This window comes from Dipodomys merriami, unplaced genomic scaffold (genome assembly GCF_024711535.1).
Source record: "Dipodomys merriami isolate MVZ:Mamm:240054 unplaced genomic scaffold, mDipMer1.0.p SCAF_89, whole genome shotgun sequence".
Taxonomy (NCBI): domain Eukaryota; kingdom Metazoa; phylum Chordata; class Mammalia; order Rodentia; family Heteromyidae; genus Dipodomys; species Dipodomys merriami.
In genome coordinates this window covers 3,012,730-3,032,449 of record NW_027206501.1, presented here as the reverse complement: position 1 = coordinate 3,032,449, position 19,720 = coordinate 3,012,730, and the positions used below count along the sequence as shown (strand labels likewise).

General features: G+C 41.3%; 1 protein-coding gene across 3 annotated transcripts in view; it reads right to left on the bottom strand.

Annotated features, from left to right (window-relative positions):
• The window catches only part of Kcnq5 (potassium voltage-gated channel subfamily Q member 5), a 549,988-nt gene extending 530,614 nt beyond the window's left edge, over positions 1-19,374 (bottom strand). For all 3 annotated transcript variants that reach the window (XM_070012173.1, XM_070012174.1, XM_070012175.1), the window contains exon 1: positions 18,890-19,374. In XM_070012173.1, the coding sequence (XP_069868274.1) occupies positions 18,890-19,302 (413 nt within the window). In that variant the 5' untranslated portion in view covers positions 19,303-19,374. The remainder of the gene's footprint in view (positions 1-18,889) is intronic.
• Between the last annotated feature and the right edge of the window lie 346 nt (positions 19,375-19,720).

The window sequence follows — 19,720 nt, the reverse complement described above, 5'->3', positions numbered from 1 at the left end:
ACTGATATCTAACAATTGCATTTCACAGCCAGCCTGGGCTTAGAAAGTCAGTCAGACACTTAACTCTAACTAACCAGCAAAAAGCCAGAGTGGAGATATGCCTCAAGTGGTAGAGCACAAACCAGGTTGAAGTGAAAAGGCTAAGGGGAGAGTCCGCAGGCCCTGAGTTCAAGCCCCAGCACTAGCACTAAATATAAATAAAGTTAATTCATTAATTAATATCATAAACATGAATATCTCTTGCTAGCTACTAGGCATTTCTAGAAGGAGGAAATCTGTTTCTGCTATTACACAGAGTGAAAAGGTAAGAAATGCTTGTAGATAAAATATCTTCTGCAGAGTTAACAAACCATAGCACTTAAAATGAATGTCACTTTTCACATTAAAAAAAAAACACAAAACAAAAATAAAAACAGGATACCTTCCAGAGGAATAAGGTTAAGGAAGGCCACAGACCTACAAGTGTAGTGGCAGGCCTGCTCACCAGAGCTAAATCCAACCAGCAATGTGTGCTGAGCAAATGGTGCAACCTTTTATTTTCAGTTGTGGGGCTTGAAATCTGGGCCAGGGCACTATCCCTCAGCTCTTCAGCTCAAGGCTAGCACTCTACCACTTGAGCCACAGCACCACTTCCAGTTTTTTCTGTTTATGTGGTACTGAGGATTCAAACCCAGGGCCTCATGAATGCAAGACAAGCACTGAACCACCTTCCCAGCCCCGGCTTAACTTTTTTGTAGACTGTTTTCTGATGTAAATGGGCAGTGTTGGAACAAGCCCCAAAGGTCCTTCCAACTAGAGTTCTTTAGCTTTTTAAATGTGTCACAACAAGAGGTTCAGAGGTTCCAAAATAAAAAAGATGATAAAATATTTCCTGATTTGAAGGGGAAAAAAATCTGTTCCAGGTCACAGAACTTGAACATACAATAGTCTTATAATATATAATTCAGGTAACAAATACAATGTGGTTGTGAATCAAGTGCTATTTAATTAATTCACTTATTTACTTGTTGAGCACTCTTTATTTTTTCACATATGCCTGTCTACAGAAGTATTGGTTTCCTTTAGGAGGTTAAAAATACTATCCATAAGGAAATATAAATCTATATGGTTGTTGTGTTTTCCCCCTACCAGTGATTATATAAGGAATTTCCAAACCATGTCTGGAGCCTGGCGCTGGTGGCTCAACCTGTCATCCTAGCTATTCAAGAAGGTAAGATATGAGGTCATACTTGGAAGCCAGCCCTGGCAGGAAAGTCTGTGAGGAAAGTCTCTTACTTCCAATCAGTCACCAAAAAGCCAGAAGTGGAGCTGTTGCTCTAGTGGTAAAGCACCAGTCTTGAACAGAAAACCCAAAGCAAAGACATTGAGGCACTGAGTTTAAACTCTAGTTCCAACACACACACACACACACACACACACACACACACACACACACACACACACACACACACACACACACACACACTTAGCTTGTTTCATTATTTCCACACTTGTAACATAGTCAGATTTAGAGGGGTTTCAATTTTCCCAAGGTCATACATGTTGTGTGTATACAACTTCTAGAACATTTGTATTCCCTTCAATGTAGCTACACAGCCATTAGAGGGTTATGGCTACATCTCCTTTTTCAAATTTTTCCTGCATACCACTGTTTAGAGAAATCCTCTGAATCTTAAACATTGAGGCTTCTACATGATCATATAAAAACTCCACCTGGGCCAGTGTCAGTGGTTCATGCCTATAATCCAAGCTACTCAGGGCACTGAGATTTCAAGTGGCTTTAAACCACAATCCTCTAATCTCAGAGGATCATTCTGAGTAGCTAGGATTACAGGAGTGAGCTATCAGTGCCCAGCTTTGATGTGCTTTTAAAGATGCTGATTGCATTTCTTTTTTTAAAAATTATTACCTTTAAATAGTTGTACCAAGAAGTTCCTATGCTACAAAACAGTATATGAATACGTGACATGTCCAAAAAGAAATGTAATCTTTACCTGAGTTATGTAATTATAATCCCTCTGTATATCACGTTTTATAATAACAATAATAAAAAAGAAATGCACTTTTAAAAAAAAGATGCTGATTGCTTCTGTCCACACACTGCACCACTTATTTGCAGAGTTGCTCTGGTTCTTTTTTTCTAGAACATTTATTTGTTTGTTCGTTACTTATACTATGAATTTGGATGTCACTGTACCACATGGTGCTGTAGATGCCACACATGGCTCTAGATCCTCATTGCTTCTTCTTTTATCTCAGTTTTCTACGCTACTGTCTTTTTTTAAAAAAACATGTACAACCTCATCTCTTTGTTAATGCCTTCAAACTGCTGCAGTTCTTGTTTGAGATTTGGTACTCTCACAAATGCTAGATTGCCCTAATTTACTTTTTTTTCCCCTCTTATTCTCTCACCTCCTTATATTTCTACTGTTGTACTCTCTTATTAACTTTTCATATCACCTTTATACTGGTAACTTGTAATTCTGTCTTCCTCTTCCAAAAGACAAGCAAGATAGAAGTCCATATGAGCATCCTTTTTCTACCTAAAAACCAACCAATTGCTGCTTGGTCATAGCCACGCTTGCATGAGTTTTAAAGCTTGAACTTTTTCATTTCTTTTCACTACTCCTCACATCTTATTCTCCCTTCCTTCATATTCCCCATGAGAACACACCAGGCCCAGCTCTGTGCAGTCTGTTATTAATTGCTGCCTTAATTTGAGACATTCATTCTCTACAGAAAATATTTCATAATGAAACTCAGTAGACTATATGGTAACTCTTTTTTTTTTCTTTTTTTTTTTTGTCGGTTGTAGGGCTTGAACTCTGGGCCTGGGCACTATGCCTCAGCTCTTCAGCTCAAAGCTAGCACTCTACCATCTGAGCCACAGCACCACTCCCAGCTTTTTCTGTTTATATGGTGATGAGGAATCGAACCCAGAGCCTCATGCATGCGAGACAAGCACTCTACCACTAAGCCACCTTCACAGCCCTATATCGTAAATATTTTTAAGGTAAGTGCAATTCATATTACAAACATATTCGGATTTTTTAAACATGGTGCTTTTTTCCTAAAATAGTTCCATCTGTAAGCAAAATTAATTTCTAATTCATTTCTCAACCATCAAAGAGTAATTAGCTTATAAAATAGGAAAGATGATCTTCCACAACCCACTTGCTAAATATGAGTATTCCAGAAAAAATTGGTAGCTATTAGAAAACTTAAAGAAACTCTAAGGAATCCTACCCTGAGTTTCTAAATTTGAGCCTAATTTGAACCTAACTTTGCATGCAGCCCTTGGAAAAAAAAAAAAAAAGCACAGAAACACAATTAATCCAGGTACCTAACTTTGCATGTGGCCCTTGAAAAAAAAAAGCACAGAAACATAATTAATCCAGGTACTGGTAACTTATACCTGTAATCCTAGTTACTCCAGAGGCTGAAATCAGGAGGATGGAGGTTTGAGGCCAGTCTTAGCCAAAAATATCCATGAGGCTTTGTCTCCAAAATAACCAGAAAAAAAAGCAGGAGTGGAAGTGTGGTCAAGAGGTAGAGCATGCTAGCAAGCAAGCAACTTGAGTGAACACAAGACTCCCCTGAGTTCAAACTCTAGTAACATAGAAAAGAAAAGCAGAGGAAGTGGAAGGGGAAAGAGAAGGAGAAGGATGAGGAAGATAAGGAAGAGGAGAGGGAGAGGGAGGAAAGGAAGGATAGGGAGGGAAAGGAAAAAGAGGAAGAGGAGGAGGAGGAGGAGGAAGAGAGAAAAAGCAGCACATGATAGACTGTTGTGAATAGATCCCTTAAATATTCTACCACATGCTTTGGGAATATATATTAAGACTGTAACGTAAAAATAGAATTTGAGCCAATGAAAAAGAACAAAAAGCTGGGTTTTTTTTTAGTTATTACTTTGGAGGAACATTGATGACAATAGTGAATTGTATTATTAGAGAAATATTCCATTTTCTCCAGCATAATGTAACCATTTCTTAAGTACTCTTGTTTATGGTTGTCTAGGCCACCTCACCTAATGTTACTTACAAACTTACTCTTTTATCTACTTCTTGCCCCAAAGCCTGGAATAAAACTCTGAATCCATGAGCTCTGGAAGCAGCTATCAGGAGCGTGACACAACTAGTTTAAGAACAGTCATCTGTAAAAAAAACTCCTCTGTTCCAACACTGGATACAAAAGTTCTGGAGCCATGTAAGGGAATCTTACAAGAGAAACTAGAAATCTCTCACTTCCTTTTTCAGGGAAGTTATTGTTATTATCCTACAGAGAAGGGAATGAGGGGCTGCAGTGTTGGTCTGAATCAGTGTCTGGAACCTAACATTTCTTCCAGATATGATGACTAGGTATTTTTCTTTGCTACTTTATTTTCTGTTCCATCTTTGGAAGGCTTGAAAAACTATTGGCATGAACATGTAGGTGTGCAACCCTTAAAGGAGTTAAAACCAATGGTCTGACCTGGGACCGATTATTGACATAATAGGCTCCACTCTAGAAACAACAATTAACATAGTAATATACACCTAAAAATTGAGTATTAAGGTATGGCTCTATATCCTCCATGGAGAGCCCACTCCTCAAGTCAAAGTTAAACCTGGAATGGCAAAATGATCAATTGTGCATGCTTAGGCATCCCACATCTGGACAGATCATATACAAATGCCAGATCATTTGAAGAAAATCCTCAATTTCTAGCTATTCAATAACATAACTGTTCTTGCTCTCTTGCACGTCCCCCGTCTCTCTGTCTCTGCCTCTGTCTCTCTCTGTCTCTGTCTTTCTCTCTCTGTCTCTGTCTTTCTCTCTCTGTCTCTCTCTCTCTGATTATACGAGGAATTGAACTCAGGTCCTGGTCTCTCTCTTAGCTTTCTTCGCTCAAAGCTGGTGTTATACAACTTGAGCCACAGTTCCATTTCTAGCTTTTGGTAATTAATAGGAAAACAATTTTGTGAACATCCCCGCCCAGGATGGCTCTGAACTATGATCCTCCTGATTCAGCAATACCATCTTTTTGGATAAAAGCCCCAATTCCCAACAAATTCCAGTTGTCTTTGGCCTTGTCAGACCATCTGCCTCACCCTTTGAGGGCACCATTCCTGTCTGTGTAGTTGCATACCCAAGAACAAAGGAAACATCTACAGCCACCTACCACCCACGCCACTGGCAACAGGCCATCTCAATGTAAGAATGATATTGGGCTGTATTAATTCAAGTAGTCTGTTCCATGAAGAAAATTCTAACCCATTTCTTTCCGTTGACACCTTTATGAGTCTCAGTCTAAAGGAATTTAGTTGGCTTTGTTCTAGAAAAATACTTGGATGGCCACTTGAAGGTTCAAGCTTGGTAAAATGATTGTCTCCAACAGGTCATTTCTTCTACATGTCAAGTATTACAAAAGAGTTGAAATGCCTTAGAGGCAAGAACTTACCTTGAAAGTTTTCAGTGTACTGTCCAAAAGTCATTTATATTGCCATTTTGTACTGCCTTTTCCATTTGGTTGGGCAAAAAAAGAACTATAGAATTTTATCATCTATATTACAAATTTAAGTCAAATTAAATCTTACCTTGTAATATTTTAATCTAAATGCTGCTCTAGTTAAAAAAAAAATTGTTACAGGACACTGGTGGCTCACACCTATAACTCTAGCAACTCAAGAAGCTGAGATCTGAGGATCAGGTTCAAAGCCAGCCAGGACAGATAAATCCATAGATTCTTGTCTCCAATTAAGTATTAGTTTAAAAAAAAAAAAAAAAGGCTGAAAGTGGAGGTGTAGCTGAAGTGATAGAGCACCAGGTTACACAATATGTACACACACACACACACACACACACACACACACACACACACGCACACGCACACGCACACACAAAATGAAATTTTAAAAGGTAGCTTCAAATAAATGGATGAAGAGTATCTTCGGGATGGCAGCAAGTACATATTCCTAATAATTCCTGGCCTCAGATGCACAAGTGTTCTGGTCTTGCTGAAAAAAGAGCCCATTTTTCAAATTCTTCAAGATTGTTGACCAACTGGGAAAAAGTATTCCCAATGTGTTTCAAGGAAAGAGTATGTGTCAGACGCTCATGTACTGAAATGAGGTAATAGAAGACTAGATAATCAGTTCCTTAGGGGAAAGAGGGGGATGTGGGGACTGGTCAGGTGCTGGTGCCTCACGCCTATAATCCTAGCTGTTCAGTAGCTGAGATCTGAGGATTATAGTTCCAAAACAGCCTGGGAAGGAAAACCCATTAGCCTCTTGTCTCCAATTAACATCCAAAAAGTCAGAAGAGAAGCTGTGTTTCAGGTTTCAGAATTCTTGAGGAAAAAAAAAAAACAAGGGATAGTGCTCAAATTCCAAAACTGGCACAAGAAGAAAGTCAATGAATAAAATATTAAACATATTAGAAGTTTAAACTATATACTGAAAAATCCGAATGTCCTTTTCTTGAACCAAACATTTAGGTTATTATTATTCTCAAGCCATTGGGGGAGGGGGAGTTCTCAAACAGTATTATGAAGTGTCATCAGTTACCTTTCTATTTTAAAAACTTTGGAGCAAATTAAACATACTCAGAATGTTTTATTAACGAGAACATTGAGCTTAACCAGTTTAATTACTACTGTTTAGAAATTACTATGATCAGTGGGAACTCCTGTGTTTGGTTTCTGTGTGGGAATGCCCTGTATTGAACACCCACCCACCTTCACAAGCAGCTAAATACCCAGCTTGGAAACTTCCCAAAGGGTCAGGAGAACAGGCAATCAGTGGTCTGTACAGGGTAAATCCTTTCTATTGCAGCAGTCACTAAACGCCACTGGAGAAAAGCCAGACATTGCTTTGATCCTGTCAGTTCTTAAATATGTTTTGAGGGTTCATTTGTGATGAAGTAAATCGTGAATTAATACCACTCTAGATTTAAAGTAAAATCTTTAAGGCAACTGACTATCTCTTATTTATCATTTACTCCTATAATTCCTTGCCCATGTCTTATACATACTGTGAACTCAGACAACTGTGATTATTCTAGGCTAAATTTACAAACCAGAAAGCTGAGATGTTCATCCAATGACTTGAAACAGAAAGTAGAATTTAAAATCTCACTCTAGTTCAATTCTCTCCAATGCATTTAGGTCTGGGAGACATGCAGCTCCTGAACCTCTTCCCTGTGCAGTTATAAGTATAGTGTTTATGGGTGTTAGTGATGCCCAACCCTGATCCTTGTTCTTTATTATACTAAGCCACTCCCCTATTTCATAGTTGATTACTTTGTGAAACTCTTGGTTTCACATAACACTTTATTTCCATAACCACCTTGTCATCTTCTGAGGATCTAGTGATTCTTTATATCTCATTGTACACTTCATTAAATTCTTCATATCTTCTGCTCATCTTTCAAATGCTAGTATGCTTCAGGTCACCATCTTTCTCCTGCTTCTCTTACTCTTTACTGCTGTATCATCATCCACAAGCTATGTGGCCATGTGTAGCTGGACAGCCCACCAGCACTGCAAGCAGATTATCTCTATGATTAAACTCACATTTTTACATCTCACATTCTCCTCAACCAGTTGTTCCATCTGCATGCTTGATCTCAGTAAAGTGTTTAACATCTGTAAACTATCCAAGAAAAGAAGCTGGAAATAACCAATCTGACCTTCTTTTATCATTTTCTGCATTAGATCATTTGTTAATACATTCCAATTTTATCAGCATATATTTTCCATCCTGCTATCATTTCCCAGTCTACACCCTAATTATCTCTTGCTTAAGGTTGGAGTAAGTTTCAAAATTGGTCCTCCATGTCCACTGTGGTCCTTTTCAAGCCATAAGTCATAGAGCTGACAGTGTGATAAATCTAAAAGAAAAATCCAATGGCAATATGGTATGGATCACATACCTGTGATCCCAGCATTCAGAAGGCAAAAGCCTGAAGATTGCAAGTTAGAGACTAGTTTGGAATATATACATAAAGAGTTCAAGTCCAGGTGCTGGGAAGGTGGTTCAGTGGTAGAGTGCTTACCTTGCATGCATGAGACCCTGGGTTCAATTCCTCAGCACCACATAAGCAGAAAAAGTTGGAAGTGGTGCTGTGGCTGTGGCTCAAGTGGAATAGGGTGCTAGCCTTGAGCTGAAGAGCTGAGGGACAGCACCCAGGCCCAGATTTCAGGCCCCACAACCAACCAAAAAAAAAAAAAAAAAAAAGAGTTCAAGTCCAGTGAGACCATATCCCAAATAAAATGTACTAGAATTATTATCTGTCAAAGTCCTATCTGTCTCATAGGCTGCTCCACATCCACAAAATAAAATTATAGTTCTTTAGCATGCAAACACGGAAACTGCATCCATTATATTATCTCTGAGTTTATAAAAAAAATGTGTATTTCTTCATATATAGGTAAATTTAAACATCGTTCAAATTATGAGACCATCTTTATAATACCAAGAGTAAATGTAAAATCCTTTTTATTTCTAAATCGCATTTTATTCAAGTGCCTCATTTTACCTTTGGTGAAACAAAACAAAGAGAAATGTAAATATTTTCACTGACACAAAATCTCTGCAAAAAGATATATTTAGGTTAATTCTGTGTATGTCTGGAATATATGCATGCATAAATAATCATATGTGAGCAACATAAAAAGTTCAAACTACTAAAAGTAGGAAACGATAGATTTAATTTAATTTAGGAAGCTCACACTTCAAACTTACAAAGAATTAGAAGGTATGCTTGAAACTCTGAGACTCATCCAAGTATTTCACTGTTTATGAAAAAATGCAATTGTGTGGCCAATTGGTTTCCCAGGTTGCAACCAAATAAAACTTCAAATAGCATCCTCATACAAGGTTGAAGAAAAAGAAAATTAAACTGGAAACACGGACAAGTCATTAACCATAATGACTGTGACTGTCTGACAATTGGGCTTCTAGTGGTTTCACACCACTGGTCTGGGATCAAACATGCTCTACTGGCACTTTGGTCTGCCAATAGGACCATCTGCAATTAAAAAATAAAATTGGCATTACTTCATTGCAAGTAATTATCAAAAGGCTGCTGGCTCTCTTCCTTGTTTATAGTGATTCTTATATCAGGATTTTATTTCATTTTGAAATATTCTTTTCATGAAAAGTGGTGACATTGACCAAGATACACTGTACTCATAAATGACATGTTGAATTGAAGCCCCTACTTAAAGGTAGAAAATAATTATATAAATAAAAAAGGAAAAAAATATTATTTTGCTGTGTATTATTTCTTTTAGGCTCTACTATTTTCAGCATTTCCAATAAGTTTTAAGTATCTTCACACTTTACAATATTTCGAACAGCAATAAGGTCCTCAACTATTGTAACTTTGTTTATTTTTCTAAAATTAGATTAATTTGAAGGAAATGAAGTATACCAGTATTGTATCAGCTAAAGATAAATCACTACAAAGATTCTCTGTATCTAGAAGTCAGTGATTTTTAAGGAACTTGGAAGAACAATAAAATTCAAGTATAATTTCTAGACACATAGACTTAATTCAGAACAGAATTTCTCATAAATAATAAAGCAATTAATTGGATCTAGTGTCAGACACAGACAATGGCCAGTAAGGAAAAAATTCCATCTTCCACAAGGGAGCTACTGGAGTATTTTGGAGATGGTGTCAGTAAGAGTAATGATGTATGTTTACACAGTGATTTACATGGTAGGCATGAACAGGGCGGGGGGAAAAAGCAATGAACAAGAGAGAGGGAACCCCTGATTTTAGGGATGATGTATGCATGGATGGGAAACAGATCTCTCCTTCAAGCAAAGGAGTATTGTGGGCAGAGATCTTGAGAGTTATGAGCAAAGTTTTAACAACTAATGCCACCTTCTATCTCACAGGTGAGGAGGGGAACTGATGAAAATCCTCTTTCCTTTTTTTGTTTTTCATCAGTCATGGGGCTTAAACTTTGGGCCTGGGCTCTGTCCTTGAGCTCTTCAGCTCAAGGCTAGTGCTCTACCACTTGCGTCACAGCGCCATTTCTGGTTTTCTGGTGATTAATTAGAGATAAGAGTCTCATGGACTTTCTTGTCCAGGCTGGCTTTGCACTTCAATCCTCAGATCTCAGCCTCCTGAGTAGCTAGGTTTATAGGCATGAGCCACTGGCACCCAGCTTACTCTTTTCCTTTCATGATTGCATTTTAGACACCCAACATTGTCTTTCAAAACCTCAGCTGGATGCTGGTGTATATACACTTTCACTAAGCATTTACCATATTGAGTTATTTCTCTGTTTTTCTGTCTTCCCCTCTGAAATGAACTCCTTCTTATTACAATTGCTTATATTGACCAGAATAGCCTCATCTAGGCCTTGGCACCCCAAAGATACCCAATGTTTGCTGAATGAAATTTGAGCAATACTGGATTCACAGAAAATGTGAAGAATGAATAAGAAAGGAGCAGATGGACAGATGGTCACAGTCTGGGGTACAAAGTCTGCTGTTAACACCTGAACATTTGCAAGTTTGGGGCAAAAGAACAGATTAAGGACCATTTACTATGAGTAACTGAAGTCACACAACAAGCTAACAAACTGTGAAATATTCTCTCCCCTGCCTGGAAATAAAATGAATCTTCAGAACAAAAAGTTGTAAGTCAGATGATGTTATAAATGTTGCATAATCAAAAAAAGGCAAAACATCAATGACATCTAGGCAAATGTTTACATATTCTATGAAGTAGGGTGATGTTATAATAAATAATAGCAGCATATACGTCTAAAAAAAAAAAACCTCAGTTGGATGGCAGACACTATCATGGTGACCATACAAAGATGAAGATTTGAAGACCCAGAACGATAAAACAACTTCCTCTAAGTCACACAGCTAATTAGTTGTCAAGCTGAGAGCAAAGCCCTGATCTCTGAGGCCGCTTCCCACTGGTTATCATTTTCTTAAATGTTACTTCTAAGAAAACTGGAAAGACCTGGTGGTTCTTTTAGCTTCATCTTAATCCTAAAACTCCTGTATGGAAGGATTCCAAGAAAATGATTAACTTTCTCTTAAAGAAACAATTATAGAGGGTCTACAAGATACAAAAAAACACTGCTTGGACCTTGAGATTCATAGGTAAGTAGGACACTTCCTGTGTGGGTATGTTCTTCTTTGTACAAGAAACACAGAAAAGGTAGCCAGAAATGACCATACAGTGAGGGGAGTTGGGGGAATACTATTTTGATCATATCCCAGAATACCATAGAACCTGAGACAACAGGACCTGAATCATCCTGAAAGACAGAAACCATCCTTGCATGTCTTTTCTCTCTTCTCTTCTTTTTCTCTTTTCTTCTCTCTTTTTGTAATGCCAACACTGGGGCTTAGACTCAAGACCTCATGTTCTCACTTGGCCTTTTCACTCAAGGCTGGTGCTCTACCACTGAGTCACAGCTCTACTTCTGGCATTTTGTTGCCTAATTGGAGGCAATAGTCTCATGGACTTTCCTGCTTGGGCTGGATTTGAATTTTGATCCTCAGATTCCAGTCTGCAAACACTAGATTTTGAAGACACTATAGGAGTTGGAAAGCCAATGCAAGAAGTGGTCCTCAAGCACAGCACTGAGCAAAAGGACAAGGGTGAAATACAGGACAGACCAGTTCAGAAAGGATTTTACTGGAATGCATATTAAAGAGGAGAAGTTACAATAAGGCCTGATAGAGAATCCATAGCCATAACTTGAAGGTCCTGTGAACTGTCTCAGTGGATCTGGAGCTTACTTTTAACCATTCTCAGTCTACTGAAATCCTAACACTCACCACTTCAGCTGCTATGGGGGAAGCTCAACAGTAGTCTCCAACCTGAGCTATCCAATGAAATCTAACCCAACTTTAAAACATTTCTGCAGCACCACAAACTGCTGACCATAACTTCTGGTTTTATGCACATCTTCATTTGCCTTCATAAAAACAAGTTATCCTGGCTTTCCCCCTGGCCTTCGGGTGTTCTTCTGCACATGTTTTCTGTATTCTTCCACCCACTGGCTGGCTCTGATGTTCCTAAGACTCTTCTTTACCATGTGGTAACTCATTGCCTATTCCCTAAACTATCTCATTTTTTCCCCTACACACTGATTTTACTAACACAAACTACTAGAACCTCAAAAGCCTAAGTATACAAGCTAAATATCAGATTAATTTTGAGCTTTGCAGATTCATTTATCCAAAAATATCTTACTAGTCAGGCACTGGTGGCTCATGTCTGCAATCACAAGAAACAGAAATTTGAGCCCAAGCAGGAATGTCTATGAGACTCTTATCTCCTGTTAACCAGCATAAAGCCACAAGTAGAGCTGTGGCTCAAGTGGTAGAGCAACAGAACCCAGACCCTGAGTTCAAGCCCCCATCAGTACACACACACACACCACCACCACCACCACCACCACCACCACCACCACCACCACCACCACCACCACCACCACCACCACCACCACCACCATCATCATCATCATCATACTATGTACCTAAAAAAGTTCTGGTTGTTGATCCAAACCCTCCTGAAAAAGACCTGCATTTGGTTCAGTCATCATCATCATACTACATACTTTTAAAAGTTCTGGTTGTTGATCCAAAACCTCCTGGAAAAGGCCTGTATTTAGTTCAGTACTATTCTCTGATCCTTTTCAACAGCAACCTGAATGACTCAAAAACATCTAAAACAAGCTGGGTGCCAGTGGCTCACATCTGTAATCCTAGCTACTCAGGTGGCTGAGATCTAAGGATCATGATTCCAAGCCAGCTTGGGCAGGAAAGGCCATGAGACTCTTGTCTCCAATTAACAACCAGAAAACCAGAAGTGGTGCTGTGGCTCAAGTGGTAAAGCACTTGCCTTGAGCTGAAGAGCTTAGGGACAGCACCCAGGCCCAGAGTTCAAGCCCCACAACCGTCAAAAAAAAAAAAAACCAAAACATCTAAAACATAACATGCCCAAATGTGAACTTACACTCTACAATGCCTTCTTTCCTATGCATTCATGGATGGCATTTCTGTTCTTCAAATCCCCAGGTTAGATCTGTGTTCTCATACTATGTGTTGGACTGGTGAAAACAATCAGCCAATTCTACATCTTAATGTTTTCTTTTCCTTCAAAGTTATTGTCTGGGTTTCTTTTCTTGGGCAATCTTCTCTCATCTTTCTAGACCAGCACATGTTATATTAGAAAGAGTAAATAGATGTTTGCAGAAAGAATGCAAGACTGGGGGGTGGGAGATGGGAAGGGATAGGAAGGGGAAACAAAGGAGGAGGCAACAATGCTTGATAAGAAATGTACTCATTACCTTGCCCATGTAATTGTAACCCCTCTGTACAGTATTTTAATAATAAAAAAAGGAATACAAGACTGAATGAAAATTTGATACAGTGGCTTCCATCTCACAATAGGCCACAATGACTCCATTTTGGATCTGCCAACTCTTCTTTTTTTTTTTTTTTTTTTTGCGGTTGTTTGCGGTCGTGGGGCTGAACTCTGGGCCTAGACGCTGTCCCTCAGCTCTTCAGTTCAAGGCTAGCACTCTTCCACTTGAGCCACAGCACCACTTCTAATTTTCTAGTGGTTCATTGCCTGGGCTGTCTTTGAACTGTGATCCTCAGATCTCAACCCCCTGAGTAGCTAGGATTACAGGTGTGAGCCACCAGCGCCCAGTTCCAGCTCATTTTTTAAGCCGATAAAAATGTACGTATTGCCAAAATTCTTACCTGATTGCCTCACTTTCTTCCTTTTCATCACAGTGTAATACTACTTATAGGATAAAGACCAGATTCCATGGCTAGCATCTGAGGCTCCCAAATGTTAGCTATATGACTTGTCTTCTTTTTGCTGTCAGTACTAGGGCTTGAACCCAGGACTCTGAGCTCTCCCTTAACTTCTTCACTCTGCCACTTGAGCCCACCTTCACTTCCAGCTTCATTTGCTAGTTCACTAGATAAAGATAAGCATCTCATAGAATTTTCTGCCTGGACTGGCTTTGATTGATGATCATCATACCTCAGCTCCCTGAGTAGCTAGAGTGACAGGTGTGAGCCACCTGCATTTGGCAACGTGATTTTTTTACATGGTCTTGTCCTGCAAATTCTTGGGAGCACATACAATTACTGCGCCGATTCACAATTCCAAACTTTTACATAAGCTTCTTTCTCCATCAGGACTTCATTCTCCCTTTTTTGCCTAAGTGCAAATTAAGGACTCATTTGTCTAAAGTCAGCTCATGTCTCATTTTTTTACTTAGGAGACTGCTGATGGTTTTGCATTCATCTCCTCCACTACCTTCTCCTTTCTCATAGAGCTTGGTAACCTACCTCCTCTAAAGAGCATGAATGCCGGGCGCTGGTGGCTCACACCTGTAATCCTAGCTACTCAGGAGGCTGAGATCTGAGGATCGCGGTTCAAAGCCAGCCCGGGCAGGAAAGTCCGTGAGACATTAATCTCCAATAAACCACTAGAAACCCGGAGTGGCACTGTGGCTCAAGTGGTAGAGCGCTCGCCTTGAGCTGAAGAGCGCAGGGACAGTGCCCAAGCCCAGAGTTCAAGCCCCACAACCGACCAAAAAAAAAAAATCATGGATATTGTGTCACACTTTTTCATATGGTTGTAAACACCACATGCTAGAATTTTTCCATCCTTAAAAGTAGAGGTCTTTCTCTTACTAATTTGGGAATCAACACATACTATAATTAATAATTGCCACTCAGCTTTTTTGTTGTTTTCTTTTGGATTTTTTGCTGGTCCTGGAGCTGGTCCTGGAATCAAACCCAGGGCTTCATGCATGTTAGGCAAACATTCTACCAATAAGCTACTTCCCAGGCTCATTGCCACTCAGCTTTTATAAAAATAAAATAAAATAAAATAAACACATGTACAAATTAATAAGACATAATAACAGAAAGATTTAAGGCATGGGAATAATACATGATTTGCATTTTAACAGCATTCAATAGCTCATGCCTAAAATCCAGGTAACTGGGAGGATTATGATTCCAAGCCCCTGGGGCAAAAACTCTGTGAGATGCCATCTCAATCAGTAGCTCAGTGTGGGCCTGTCAACTCAGATACACAGGACAAGTAAATAGAAATGTGGTTCCAGTTGGCCTACACAAAAAAATGCAAGGTCTTATATCAAAAATAGCTAAAAGTAAAAGGACTAAGTGTGTGGCTGAAGTGGAAAGGTGCCAGCTAGCAAGCAAGTAGAAGGTGCTGAGTTCAAATCCTAGTGCTGCCAAAAATGAATAAATAAATATCTGCATTTTTAGGAAGTGAAAAGACTTACATTTAGAGCTATGGTTTCAGAGACTCCTGCTACAAGGTCCTTAATAGAAGGGAGATGATTAAACAGGTAGGTATTACAATCATCCCATGCAGAGGTACTTAGAACCAGGCAGAGGTGGGAAAAGCAAAGAACTTAAAGAAATGTATTTCCAAAATATTTATGAGTAAATAAACAGGACAGAATGACCATTTGGATGGCCAGAAGGAGGAAGTATGAAAAAAGGGATGCCTTCAGGGCCTTTAGCTTGGGTGTCTGGAATATTTCTTCTAGTTTAAAAATACTTATGAATCTTCTTCCACGGTCTTAAACCAGGCAAATATACACTGGGGGAGTGTTAAGTAAGTAAGATGTATCTACACTACTGTTTCCTGTGTACTCTCTCAGAACCACATTTCCTACAGCAAGGCAAATTTATACAGAGAATCCCACTATGATTCCTCTACATAGTACCACCATGACTCTAAAATTTTCCCGAAAGGAAGGGGGACTAAGAAAAATCAAACAACATTCAAGGAAATTAGTCAGCTTCTATTTTTAATGGCTCATCTAATAAACTGAAGAACAGCTAAAGGCAGGAAATGCTACCCATAAAACCAAAAGTACAGCAATGACACTGATCTAATCCCCCGATTCGCCAACTGCAAGTAAGTATTTCAGACATTTCAGATATCTCTTATTGGTGGGCTAAGTACTCGTGTGTGCACGGGCATCCTCAGGCCAATACTAGAGCTTGAACTCCAGGCATGGATGCTGTCCTTTAGCTCTTTCACATAAGACTAGTGTTTTACCACTTGAACCACAGCAACATTTATGTCTTTTCGCTGGTTAACTGCAGCTAAGTGTCTCACGGACTTTTCTGCCAGGGCTGATTTCAAACCACACCCTCAGCTCTCAGCATTCTGAGTACCTAGGATTCCAGACATGAGCCACCAGCATCCAGCTTAGAATAAGTACTCTTAAAACCACATTTTATATCATTAAAGTATCATTATATAATGAGTTTTGCATATTTAACAGAGGTTTTTCTTTACCTAAAGCATAAGTTTAAGTACACTTTTCTTGTTTCTTGGCAGTATAAACATTGGTCTACCAAGTAAATTCATCCCTGAAGTGCTTCATTAATCACAGTGCACTTGTTTCTTGGCAGGAACCTTAATATGCTACAAAAACTGTTATTAAAGTAAGATTTGGGGATTCCCAGGCTGGCAGGGAATTAGTTAGTTACACCTCTTCTAGAAGTGATTTTCTTGTAATTTCCTGCGTTATTAGTGGTCTTGTTAGATGTACAGCTCAAAGCAAGTTTGATTTATTAATTTAATGTGTAAAGTCCAGCTATTCCAAAACCCATTTAAGCTGGGTGCCTGTAATCCTAGCTACTCAGGAGGCTGGTATCTAAGGACTGTGGTTCAAATACAGAAAAGTCCATGAGACTCTTATGTCCAATTAACCACCAAAAAGCCATTATTGGTGCTGTGGCTCAAGTGATAGAGCAGTAGGCTTAAGAAAAAACTCAAGAGAATGCACCAAAGCCCTAAGTCCAAGCCCCAGGACCATCACAAGAATTAATAATTACAAACAATTAATAATTACTTTTAAAATGAAATAAATAAAATAAAATTACAAGCAGTCCTTGTGCTAATGTGTACCTAGCAAGTCTATGTAGCAACTAAAACAGTACTGTTTCCTACTGCTGGAAGTATATGAAGCAGAACTTCATGTTCTCAATATCAACATATCATGTTTTTATATCATATCAGCATATCCTATCATTTATATCATATCTATCATAAAAAGCACTGCTAGGTGGATAAAACATATGATTCACCACAAAGTCATCATATTGAAAGTTCCAAGCCATGAATATGTTAAGCCTATCTTGTAAAAAGTTATTATAGGCATGATATATTTGCTGCCAAAATAGGTATCATCATTGCTAAATTTTGAGTTTATTCTAAAACAGGTCAAAATAACTTATTGGACTCATTAAATAATAGAGTGATTTTCTACCAACCCAGGGAAGAAAAGCTTATCAGTGGTGTTTCTCTATGACTAATATTAATTGCAGTATCTACATCCTACATTAATATGATCTTCAATCAGCGAATGATAGAACTTAATCCCTTTTGGTGTAATAAGGATGTGAAATTAGTAGAAATAATAATACTAATGAAAGTTACAGGGGAGCTTTCAGTGAATCCTACAAGCTCACAGCAGTCTGGAATTGTAAACTTTTCCAGACACCAGAGCCCCACGGATTGTAGCCTCCACGGCTTCCTGAGTCCTACGTGGTCAAATTCCAGGCTCAGTACTTACAAACCTAGTTCTTTCCCCCAAGTATTAAAAAATATTTTTTTCATGTTGGTGCCAGCCTGTCTCAGATGAGGATATGTACAGATGATACAGAAAGAAACTAGGTTATGTGTTCAAAATGAATTTTCCTAGGAAAGAAGGAACGCATGGGCAATTGCAACTTTCTCTAAAGATCGTCTATCGTGTTTATATTTCATCTTAGCATAGGCAACAAGTATGAAGAGTGGAAAGCCAAAAGGCAAAAAATGAAAAAGAGGAAGGGCCAAAAAAAAAAAAACCACGAATGAAACAGGGTGTAAAACCTGGACTCTTAACAGGAGACTGAATGAATGGACCTTGTGGGGAAAACAGTAGTAAACTTTAAAGCCACTAAAAGGTTTTAAATGCCTGTGGGGAAAATAAACATTTGCTTCCAATCGTTTTCTCATTAAGCATTCTCTGCTAGACGGCGAGGGGCTTACACACACACACACACACACACACACACACACACACACACACACACACACACAAACACACACACACACACACACACGGAGCTGACTCCGGGCAGATGTGGCGGGTGGGTTCGCGCTTCCTGGGTCACACCTGGGCGCGGCGCTCTAGCGCCCCACGTCGCCCGGGTCCACGCTCCAGCCTGGCTCACTCTTCTCGACCTTAGTCACCTTCTCTGTGACAAGAATTGCTCCACGCGCTGACAAGATCTGCCGTTGGTGGCGACCCTGGTGGTGGCCAGGCGTGTTTCCGGGCGCACTCCGAACCCAGTGGCTGTCTCCACCATCTAGCAGCTTCCCTGCTCCTCCCCCGGTACCGAGGACCTGTCTCCCCCTCCGCCATCACCCCGGAACCCCGCTAACGTGCCGTCTCTGTGCCTCTCCCCGCTTCGGCTGAACTTTATGCTAGCTCAGGATCTCCCCGATCCCAATTAGCTGAGAAACCTAAAATCCACCTTTTGCTGGGTGCCTAGCAGTTCCTGGGGCGCCAGACCGAGGGGACCGAGGGGATCAGGGGGTTCAAGCTACAGAGATGGAGGAGCTGGAGCAGGGGAGGCGAAAGGTTGCAAGAGCACCGACACGTGCAAGCAAATAATGATAGCGATAATAATGATAATGGTAATAATAAAACCCACCACGTGCGCGCGCGCTCCGTTGGGAGTGTGTGCACGCGCGCACGCGCGCGTCCGGCCGGGTCGCGGGCTCCGAGCGCACCGGTGGGGAGGGGTCCCCGGCGTGGCCGGGCGCGCGCAGGGGAGGAGGGAGAGGGGCGGCGGGTACTCACACGAACGCGTGGTAGACGAACGCCCAGCCGCGGGGTCTCTCCAGCACGTTGTAGAGATAGTTCTGCACCCGCCGGTACTTCACGTTGCGCCGACAGCTCTGGCTACTGGTGTAGGACAGCGGCTTCCCCAGCAAGCTCATCCGGGCCCCCTGCTTGCCCCGGCGGCTCTCCCTCAGGCCGCCGCCGCTGCCGCCGCCGCCGCCGCCGCCGCCCAGCGTGGCCGCGCGGGTGCCCAGCAGCAGCAGGCCGTCACCCCTGGCGGCGGCCGAGTTCAGCAGCACTCTGCCCCGGCCCGACTCCACATCCTTCATGCCGCTGCCCAGGCGCCCCCCGCCCGCCGCGGCCGCCGCGCTGCTCCTCACCCACAGCCCGGCGGCGCCGCCCTCCTCTCCACCCGCGTGGTGGCGGGGCATGGCATCACCACGGGCACCGCGAGGGGGGCGCCCGCGCTCGCCCGGACGACCGCGGCCTCATGTGCGCCCGCCGCTTTCCGAGGAGGAAGCGGGCGGCCGACGGGGCGCCCGGCGGCCCGCGACCTCCAGCGGCGCGGGGCGGGGGGCGGCGCGGGGCGGGGCGGGGTCGGCGGGCGCGCGGAGGAGGCCGAGGGCGCCCAATTTCTAGCCGCCCGTCGCTTCCTCGTCGCGATCCGGACCTGTTGGGGGCGTCCCTCGGAGAGGATTTCGCCAGTTCTCTGATTCCCGGGGCTACCGCTGCCTGCTTCTCCAAGTACCCCCAAGCCAGGCGTGGGGCGCTCCGGGGCGCGCTCCCACGCGCGCACACACCAGCCGCAACCCCCCTTCTTCACTCCTTCCACTCCCCTGCACCCCTTTC